Genomic DNA, 10,765 nt, shown 5'->3' with positions numbered 1-10,765 from the left:
TGTGCCATGCCTTCCCCTACACCCAGTGGTACATATTCTTCTGATCGCACACACGGCAGATGAGCAAGCCTCAGGCCGCTAACTGGCGTGCCCGGGTTCTGCCAACCGTCAGTACATAGCTTGTATTAGTTGTCAGTCTTCGGCCTAAAAATTCAGCACCCAACCTCTCCTCATTTTTGCCCTACCTACTTCACATGGATAATAAAGGTCAAATGAAGTTGGGGTTAGAAAAACAAGACGGGGGAACACTATATAGTTAGACACACAAACAGTAATCTTCTACAACATATGGCTCATTTCCTGTCTCATCCCAGCTGTGTGTGAGCCTCGGGAACAGTACGATCCTATTTGAAGTTACACATTACAATCAAAGTCACTGCCATAATTACTATTTTTTTAGGAATTTTTTTTTAAGTTCATTTATTTATCTCTTTATTTTGTTGTGATTTTTGGGTCGCCAGGTCTTGGACTCGAACCATGGTCAGCCATATGGGAGTCCAGTGCCTCAACTGCCACAGTACCTGCCGGCCCCAAGAATTATTTTATTTAGCTTTATTTATTTATTTTAGTTTGACCAGAGGGACAGAGAGAGAGAAAGTGAACAAGCAAGCCGCCAGGTCTGGGACTCAAACCGCAGTTGGCCATGTGGGAGTCCAGTGCCCTCAACCACCATGCCACCTACTGGCCCCCATTATTATTATTATTATTATTTTTAATTATATGGTTATGATTTTTTTTAAGTTTGCTATAGGGCACAGGTGCTGACCAGAGACAGGGAAAGTGAAAAGGCAAGCGGCCAGGTGGCAGTCTGTCACCTTCACCGCCACGCCACCTCCTGGCCCTGTCACTGCCGTGATTAAGCAAATTGAAAGCATGGAAAAACCAAGGCGCAGCTCAGAGTCGCTGAAGCACAGAGCAAAGCTCGGGAACCTTATCAAATAGGCCTGCTGGCATGGAAGGAAAGCGTGCCCAGGGGCAGCAGGGACATGCAGCTCTCTGAGGCAGGCTGGGCGCAAAGAAGAGGTATCTGCTGTGCATATGTAAACAAGCACAGGAGATGGACAGGGACCCCGGCAAAGGCATCTTAATACACATCACACACATCTTCCCATCTGCCTGCAGGGAACCGAAACGGCGCTGTCATCTTTCTGTGAAAGGAGGACTGTCCCTGTGCTGGTATCCTGAACTAAACCAGGAATAGCTTCCCGTTAAACTTGTTCGGCTAAAATACAACCAGTGCCATCATTCCCGACTAGAGTAACACAGGAGCTGTCCTGTGATGAGTTAAGATAGCTGTGCTTAGGTGGTGGTTTTTATTTTTAAGGTTTAGGGGCTGGCCCCATGGTCCGTGTGTGTGTGTGTGTGTGTGTGCGTGCGTGCGTGTATGTATGTCCAAAGTCCCAACAGGATGGGGAAATGGAGACGGGATTGTGGAGTGACGGCGTCCCATTGTGGGGGGTGCTTTCTGCTCCCTTCTCCTGTGTACATGTGCCCTCTGGCGTAAATACATACACACCATTAAAAGGAAAAAGATTGACTTTGGATTTTCTTGTTTTAACAGCCAAAGAAAGTTATGTTGAATTTTATGGACGATTCTAGCTATATGTGTTTATACTGGCTAAAATGTAGGAGGTGGGTTTAATATATGAAAAGCTTTCTATAGCAGCTGCCTGTTCAGAGATTCTGTCTTGTACAGAGTATTCAATCCCGACAAAACCATTTTCTAGCTCCTTTTCCCCTGTTCAGCACTCTGTGCTTCCCGAGGTGGCTCGTATTGGATCCGGCTTTGTTTTCAGTTCCTTATTTTCTCCTTGAAAATCTTCACCTTCGTTTTTATTCCTGCCAGTTACGGGTCTTCTGAGTTAACAGCTTCTAGGTGATGCTTTAAAAAAACCCCAAAGTGCTATTCAGTTTCTCTAGTTGTTCTATTAGGCTCTTGACGTTGGTCAGCACCCCAGCACCCTGACATGCCCAGACACCCCAGAACTGCACGTGCCTCTTTGTAACAGGCCACAGTAACAGCAGCAGTGGTGGCATGGCTGGCAACTGAGACCACGGCTCGGTCATCCTCGTTCTTACAGGAAAGCCTGCATTAGCTTGCTGGTTATAATGTCCTTTATATGGAAACTGACCACGTGGGAGAAGCATTATTATTATTATTATCATTACTACTGCTACTTGCTATGGGGTGGTGCACTCGCCAGAGAAAGAAAGAGAAAGTGAGAAATCACCACCCCCCCCCAGTGGGGATGACCACACCACAATCCCTTTTCCAGTCTCCTCTTGAAGTTTTGGGTATGTACATACATGTGCCCGGTGTGACTTTCAAGCCACCAGGTCCAGGACTTGAGCCAGGAAGTCAGCCATATCCGATCCAGTGCCTTAGCCTCCATGCCACCTGCTGGCCCAGAAGAGGCATTACTTTCTAATTTCTTCTAGCCGTGCCTCAAAAAGAACATACATGGATTGAGCCCCTGCTCCAGGCCAGCCGCTGTGTGTATGTCTAATGAAAACATTGAATTTTGTTATCACTGACTTAGCTCTCAAAGCAGCCTGAGTGACAGTGCCAATTATATTTTGGTAAAGTTTGGGTAAGTCAAAATTTGCTAAAAACCTGAAACATTGTTGATATGGGACCAGCAGATGGCATAATGGTTATGTTGCTGGACTCCCACATAGTCGATTGCAGTTTGAGTCCCAGACCCGGCGGCTTAAAACACACTGGGCCTGTGTGCGTGCGTGCCCAAAATCCCAAGAGGAGAATGAAGGAGAAGGAATTTTGGCATGGCTATCCCCCTGGGGGGTGATTTCTTGGTTTCTGTCTCTCTGGCAAGCGCATGTGCCCTATAGCAAAAATCTCTCAAAAAAATAAAAAGAAACTGTTGATATAGCAGCAAATTTATTTTTTTATTTTTAAATTTTCAGTGAGAAAATGTACAGCTCTGTCTAATTAAATAGGCATTGTAGTGCATGATTGAAAACAGTGCTTTTAGGGAACCAGCAGTTAGTGTAATGGCTGTGTCGCTGGACTCCCATGTAGTCGACCGCGGTTTGCATCCCGGACCCAGTAGCTTAAAACTCATGCTGGGCGCATGTGCGTGTGTGCCCAAGATCCCGAGAGGAGAATGGAGGAGAAGGGATTGCGGCATGACCATCCCCCCTGGGGGGTGATTTCTCGCTTTCTGTCTCTATGTCTCTCTCTGTCTGTGTGGTGAGCGCATGCGCCCTATAGCAAAAACTTCTCCAAAAAAAAAAAAAAAACAGTGCTTTTAGGGCCAGCAAGTGGCATGGTGGTTAATGGTGCAGCTTGCTTTCTCACTTTTCCTCCCTCCCTCTTTGGTCAAGTTAAAATAAATAAATAAATAAATAAATTTAAATAAAAGAATTCTTTAAAAAAACAAAACAGTGCTTTTAATATGTTTTAGCATGCACTACTTCATGAAAATTTTTATCTTTTTTCTTATTTGTTTATGTTTGATCACTTTGTACCTCTTTACAGTACACAAAATGATTTTCATGAATACACTATACACTGCAGTCAGAGATATTACTGTACACATGATCCTCAACAGATAATTTTCCATTTTTGTGTCCATTGCATGTTTCTTTTTCCACTTGATTTCCTCTCGCCCATGCCCCATTGCCCACCCTCTTCTCACTTTGTCTCTGATAGCCACAGTTTTTCTCCATGTTTTCTTTTTTTAAGAAAATTCTTTATTTAAATTTACTTAAATTTATTTTACCTTTTTAAACTGGGTCATTGGGAAAGTCATGCTTTTTTTGCATAGAAAAACACGTCATGACTTTCCTGACGACCTAATAATTTGCTACCGGGCATCTGCATTTATCAGAGAGAGAGAGAGAAAGCAGGCCGCCAGGTCTGGGACCCAAACCACGGTCTGCCATGTAGGCTCCAGCACCTTAACCACCACGCCACCTGAAAGCCCCTTGTCCATGCTTCATACCTTCTAGTCTGTCAGTTTCTGCTATAGAGTGCAGACATTCGATATATATTAAGTGAAGACATACAATACCTCTCTATTATAGTCTGGCTTGCTTCACTTAGCATTAAATCTTCCATATTTGCCAACTTTCTGCTAAATGCCAGGGCCTCATTGTTTTTGATGGCTGAGTAGTATTCCATGGTGTGTATGTGTCACATTTTTTCAGTCCATTCATCCGTTCTTGGGCATTTGAGTTGATGCCATGTCTTAGCAATTGTGAATAATGCCGCAATAGACATGAATGTGCAAGTGTTTTTCTGAGTGTGTTCCTGTCCTTTGGGTAGATGCCCAGGTGTGGATTTGCTGGATCATATGGTAGTTCTATTCCTAGATCATTGAGGAACCTCCATATTGTTTTCTGCAGTGCCCATACTGATTTACATCCCAACCAACTGTATAGGAGGTGTAAGAAAAATTTAAAAGTTGAGGTAAAATAGAAAGAAGGGGGGAAAAAGTTCCCTAGGCCCTTCTAAGGACTTCTAGAGATACTGTGATGTGTTATTTTTCCCCACCTAATATCAGTGATGTTCCATATAGTGTTTATTTCAGAATATCCAAAAAGTATCCATTTTTATTTTGAAGGAAAATTTGAAAATGGTGTTGCAGAAGGAATGGTGGATCCCAGTCTGAATCCCATTTCAGCCTTTCGACTTTCAGTTATTCAGAATTCTGCTGTTTGGGCCATTCTTAATGAGGTAAGGGCATATTGAACCAGCGAAACGACTTGTATCTCTTATTACGTTCCGGGTTTATATTTAGGCTTTCATGGAATTGAGAATTGGCTGCCTTATCATACACCTCATTATTTTGTTTTTCAGATTCATATTAAAAAAGTCACCAACTGATCATCTATTAAGAAACCAACACATTTTTTTTCCTGTGAATTTGGTAATTAGAGATAGTCAAGCATGTACCTTGTTTTTTTTTTTTTTTAAACTTGAACACTACCTCTTGTGAAATCTACTGTAGATAAGACGATTATCATTTCCACTTGGAAAGTGAATCTCCCATGGATAATTGTATTCATTTGAATGAAGCTGTCCTCCGATTTTAACTTGACTCAAACATTTTACAATTATGACAGCCTGTTAATATGACTTGTACTGTTTTGGTATTATACTAATACATAAGAGTTGTACATATTGTTACATTCCTTAAATTTGAGAAAAATTAATGTTAAATACATTTTATGAAGGGGGTACTTTTGAAGTTCATTTATTTTACTATTATAGACCCTCTTTTATAGATTATCAGGGATTATATATATAAATATATAAATATACATAAAAAATGTTACAGAGTTAATTTATTAGAAACACTTAAGAAGTACATATTTTTGTGCAGTAAATTTTTGAATCGATACTTTTTTTGAAAACCAGTTAACTTGCTTTTTTAAGTTCTTTCTATATTTTTCTTTAAATGCAAACATTACAAGTCAATGCCATTTTTCAAATGCACTGCCATATTAGATTGATTATAGCTGGATTTCTTAACCGAAGTACTTTTATAATCACAGTGATTCTGAACAAAATATTTTCAAAGGCACTTGTCATTCCCTAAAGCCAAGATTTCCAAGGCCAGCGTCCTTCCTGGAAGTTATCTCACTATACCGTGTACGGTGTGTCGCCACAGAAAATCAGTCTGGTCGATCTCAACGTGCAGGCGCGATGCATTCAACCCGAATTATCACGGCCGTGACTCAGTACACTTTCGCTGATACGTAAATCCACACTCTTCTTTCCTTTTTAATCTTTGTCTTTAATCTGTGTGTTAGAGGCGTTATCTTTTTCCTTGCCGATCCTTTTATATCTCCACTTAGGAGTCCTGACAAAATGTTTTCTAGGTAATGCTATGGTATGAGTCATGATTGGTATAATTTTAAGAGTACAGCCAAATTATATTACTGCTTTTTGGCAAAAAGGTATTGCAGTAGTCTATGTTTTTCCAAACTGATTTATTCTGTGGTATTTATGAACTTAGAGTAGATCCTGTGTCCAAAAAGTACTTGTCCCTCTTTAACATACAATTTTGAGGAATATTGCTACTATAAATACTGTAAACAAAGAGCATCAGTTTTAGCCACAAAACGGATGTACTTTACTTTCAAAAAATTATGAATTATCATCAGTTCCCAGCACACACTGGAAGGCCCAAGAGGGTTGCAGAGGTGAAGAGATCGATTCTCCCATGTTCTGCGCTCCCGGGCCCAGCAGCCGAGGTGAAGAGCAGCTGGTTGTCTCTAACCTGGACAGCTTCGTCCTCTCACCCGGCGTGCTGAGCACAGCGCCAAACTGCAGCACTTTCTGGCCTGCATTAAGAAGCGAAAGAAGTTGGAAATGCTGCAGTAGTACAGTTCATTCCGTCACTCCACATTGTGATGAGTTTTACTTTCCTTGATGTAAAGTCAGTCCTGTTACCAATAGTGACTTGTATGTCAAAGCCCAGTGGGAAAATTTTATCAAGGTGTTTTAGATTTACTTTTCATTTTCTCTTCTTCTCCAATTTCCTTGGCTCAGTGTCTACAAGCAAATTGCATTTGAAAAGAGGAGTAAACTTTCATTATAAAACGTTGGCTCCAGCCTAGCATACTGTATTACTGCCAAAACAGATGAGTCATGGAAGGTGAAAAATCAGCATGGATAGGTGTAAGAGTCCCCTTGGCATCCTGGTTCCTTGGTAGCCAACTCTGGTTTCAGGAAGCAAGGCCGTGTCTGAAAGCCTAGGGAAGAGAAGTTATGACCGCTTCTGATGCCATGTGTAAATGGCATCTGTTCTTCTTGTTGTTGTTAAGTTATTGCCATAGGGCACGTACACTTGCCAGAGAGAGACAGAGAGAGAGAGAAAGTGGAAAATCAGCCCCCATGGGGGGATGGCCGTGCCACAATCCCTTCTCCTCTTGGGATTTTGGGCATGCATGCACATGCACCTGGTGTGGTTTTTCAAGCCAGTGGGTCGAGGATTTGAACCACAGTTGGCTATGCCGGAATCCAGTGCCTTAACCATCATACCACCTGTAGGTCCTGTTAATGGCATCTTTAAACACTCAGCCTGTCTGGCCAGTTTTCTCTTGTTTTCATGCTGTCTCAGGCTTTGTCATCACTCCTGTTCCTAGAAATCCTTTCGGGCAGATCTCTGTCATTCAGTGACCTCGTTGTGCCCTCCTCTCCATGAATTTGCAAGCAGTACCTAGGATGAACATAGCTCATGGCCCATGCCCAGTCTGCTCAGCCCACCCCTTCTTAACTCCCTTGACCTACTGTCCTTGCCACACACATAGGTACACACTAGCTCTTTACATCTTGATAGATGGTGGGGCACCATTTTGTGTGTGGTGTCTGTGTTGGCTCTGACCGAACTTCAGGCTCCCAAGCGAGCTGTGGCACATCCTTCTTAGCTCCCTGCTGCTACTGCAGGTGCTCATGCCATCTCGTTGTGAGTTGCTTCCTCCTCCATTCTCAGTTCTACACTAGACACTTAGAAGTGACCATGCTTCCCCACCCAGGAAACTGTGGTGTGGACCTTAAGGTAGTGCCAGGGCAGAATGGAAGAGGCCAAGAGTACCTGGAGCTGAAAGAAGGTAAATACGTACCTGGAGGTGACACCAAACGCTTACCCAAAATGACGAATGGAAAAGGTGGCAAATGGTGGAACTGATTACCCATGTATGTACATATATACGAAACGACATGGTTTGGCATCCGATGTAGATCTCACACATGTTCGCACTGGAGCTCGGCTGGCCTGCGCGCCACTACTAGACACACGGTAGCTATTGAAGTTAACGCAGGATTCAGCTCTGGAGTCACACTAGCTACGTGTCAGTGACCAGGGGCCATTGCACTGGACTGCCCAGAACAGACTATCACTGTGCAGGTCCCGTTGGACAGTGCTGTGTGAGGGGGGCTGATGTGAGTGTTTTGGAAGCCAGAACTAATGAATTCTGATCACGAGGGAAAAAGCAGATGTGTGGATAGGTCATAATGCAGATCACAAGTGCTTTGGGTCAGAAGAGAAAATCGAGGACCCACAGCCAAGATTCTAAGATCCACGATTTCTTTGTTATGGTCTCATGCATTTCCTACCACATACATTGCACCGTACTGTGTGGTTAAAAAGGACAGTGTGGTGAAAAGCTTAAGGCAAATAGATTATTTAGCACCCAGGCTGTAGACATGCATCTTATTGTTAATCCAACCATTGAAAATGTCTTTGAGGGGTTGACAGGTGGCTTGGTGGTTAAGGGTGCTAGACTCCCACACGGCCGACTGCGGTTCAAGTCTCGGACCTAGCAGCTTGCTGTTTCTCTCTCTCACCCACTCTATCCCTCTCTAGTCAAATTGAAATAAAAAAATAAATAAAGTGAAATAAAATAATTTAAAAAAAAAGAAAATGCCTTTGAACAGAAGTATTGCTTTGAAATCAGTGGTGACACCAGTAAATCATTAAAAGGTGTGGTTATTTTTAAAACCACCAGCAAAGCTTTAAAGCCTTCCTTGAAAAAATGTCCTAACAAGAAAAACAAACAAAGCTGTTTCCTGACAGTGCGATCCGTCGGAGGCAAGTTTGGTTACATGGAAACAGCCTGTGGGAGCTTGTTCTCAAAGCAGTGTGTATCTGCCCGCCCCCTGCCCCCCGCCCCCCAGCACCAATGATGTATCATATCCTCCCGCTTTGCTTGTGGGGGAACCCTGTGTGACCCCTGATTCTGTCACGTTTTATGGCAATGGGAGGTTATCTAGGGATGGCTAATCAGATCCTGTGAGCCCTCTCAGGCTGGCAGCGGCAGAGGCTCAAGCAGAAGGACTGAAGGCACCGTTGCAGTTTTAAGTGGAAGGAACACAGGTGGCCCTCGGAGCTGAGAGCGGCCTTGGCTGAGGAAGTGGGACCCGAGTCCTACAGCTTCGGACTGAGTGTAGCCCGCACACTTACTCCTGGGCTCGGACGTGGATTCGACTCCTGTCTCCGGATTAGAGCCCAGGTTGGTCAACACCTTGACTCCAGCTTTGGGAGACCCTGAGTGAGAACTCAGTGAAGCCAGCCTGGACTGACTGCTGCCTACAGAACTGAGATCAGAACTGGCAGGTGTTTGAAGCTGCTGTATTTGTGGTGGTTTGTTGGGCTTCAATAGAAAATGAATGCAATATTCGGAAGAGGTCAAGAGGAAGTCTTCATCCTTGATTCCCTATAGTCTGGGTATGTCTTGATAGGCACGTGAAGACTTTATTTGTAAAGTCTTGGGCCTCATCTAGGGTATTCTCTGCAGAGTTCTTAGGCCTTCATTGAACGTTTATTGGCAAAATGTTGCAGCATCTTAGTAGCCTTTTGTAAAAGAATTGCTGGAATGAGGTCGTAGAAGGACCAAAAGAGAATATAAGGAATCTTCTCCTCTGGAAGAGGACCGTTACTTCATACTCATTTAGACTACACTGGGCCTACCCGAAGTCTATTAGACGGTAATGAACCGTGGTCGTTCAGATACATTATGAGAAAAATAGCTTCTGCCTGTATGTGTAGAGATCAGATAATCTACTCCATTCTGGGGGGTTTCAGTTTTTTAAAACTAAAACTAGTTTATTATCTAGCACAGATCAAATCCTTTATGTGCCAACCAAATATTTATACTGTGAGAATGTTTTCCAAAATACATCTCTGTTTCTAAGCTATTAATGGCTAATGAAATTTATTTGTATTTCGGTTCATCCATTCATTTTTATGCCTGTTTTTACTGTATTGCCATAGCCTTGATGTAAGATCAGTAGAGCTAAAGAAAATGAAGTTAAATAAGGACTATCAAAAAAATGAGAAATGTGAATTATTAATTATACATTAGTATTATAAGGGAACTTAGATATCTAATCTAATCCCTTATAGACAAGGAAACTTCCAAGCTATGTAGCAATATTTACAATGTATAAAATTTAGTTTAACTTGGACAGCTGTGAAATTTTAATTACTAATCTTAACAGATAAATGCTATGATAACTAGTATGCTTACTTTATTTCTTTAATGCATGTTAACGTACAGTGCTTAAAAAAAAAAAAAAGCCACAGTATTAAAAATAAAAAATTTAAAGGCACCCAAACCAAGAATTTTGTTAGACATGTTCATCATCTATACCTATAAATAAACTCTAACCTGGAACACTCACGCCGCTAGTTTGGGCACTAACTAGACCATTTTCAATGGAACAAACAGGAAAGAGCTGGCACTGTAGTGTGCTCTAGAGGGCACCATTCAAAAAAGGAAACCGAGTGTTGAAGAGAAAGCACTGTGCAAAGCATCATTCCCACTGTTAATGTTGCAGTAAAAATGTAAATAGTGGTGCTAAAATTGTTCTAGAATAAGGATGGTGGTTGGGAATCTTGTAATCCTCTTAGACATGAGGGAGGCTAGTTTATGTATCACTTGCTTCTAGTTCTGTCGTGTTAGCGATTAGCAGCCTGTCCTGGATCAAAGGTTCGGTACTTTACCTTGACTCGCATTCCATTATTGATTTGAAATGCTCAGTGTCTGCTCACATTTGGTGAAAATACCTTTTGAAGACATATTCTCTGAGCCTTAAAATGGCGGACATCGACAGTACTGTAAGATGCACTGCCAGCAGCTTCGATTCTTCTCCTTTCCTTACAGACAGTAATGTTTTCTAAGACAGAAATCAGCCTAGTGTACCAATGTTTCGTTTTGGGGATGAAAAACTGTTTCATTCAGAACATTTTGTGTGGAGAGGTCCTCTTTGCATTTGGGATGTTCCTGGAAGCGT

The 10,765-nt window shown here is 42.4% G+C and overlaps 1 protein-coding gene across 5 annotated transcripts in view; it reads left to right on the top strand.

Annotated features, from left to right (window-relative positions):
• The window catches only part of MGAT4A (alpha-1,3-mannosyl-glycoprotein 4-beta-N-acetylglucosaminyltransferase A), a 153,908-nt gene that overhangs the window by 137,962 nt on the left and 5,181 nt on the right, over positions 1–10,765 (top strand). For 3 of the 5 annotated variants that reach the window (XM_014583420.2, XM_006166583.3, XM_006166582.3), the window contains one exon: positions 4,587–4,699. In XM_014583420.2, coding sequence (XP_014438906.1) covers positions 4,587–4,699 — 113 coding nt within the window. Of the gene's footprint in view, positions 1–4,586; positions 4,700–4,822; positions 5,199–10,765 lie in introns of those variants that run through there. The other 2 variants (XM_027767559.1, XM_027767560.1) reach the window with 2 other exon arrangements.

This window comes from Tupaia chinensis, unplaced genomic scaffold (assembly GCF_000334495.1).
Source record: "Tupaia chinensis unplaced genomic scaffold, TupChi_1.0 Scaffold144276_1, whole genome shotgun sequence".
In the NCBI taxonomy this organism is placed as follows: Eukaryota; Metazoa; Chordata; class Mammalia; order Scandentia; family Tupaiidae; genus Tupaia; species Tupaia belangeri.
Note: the sequence above shows the minus strand (reverse complement) of the source record. Positions and strands in the feature narration are given on the sequence as shown.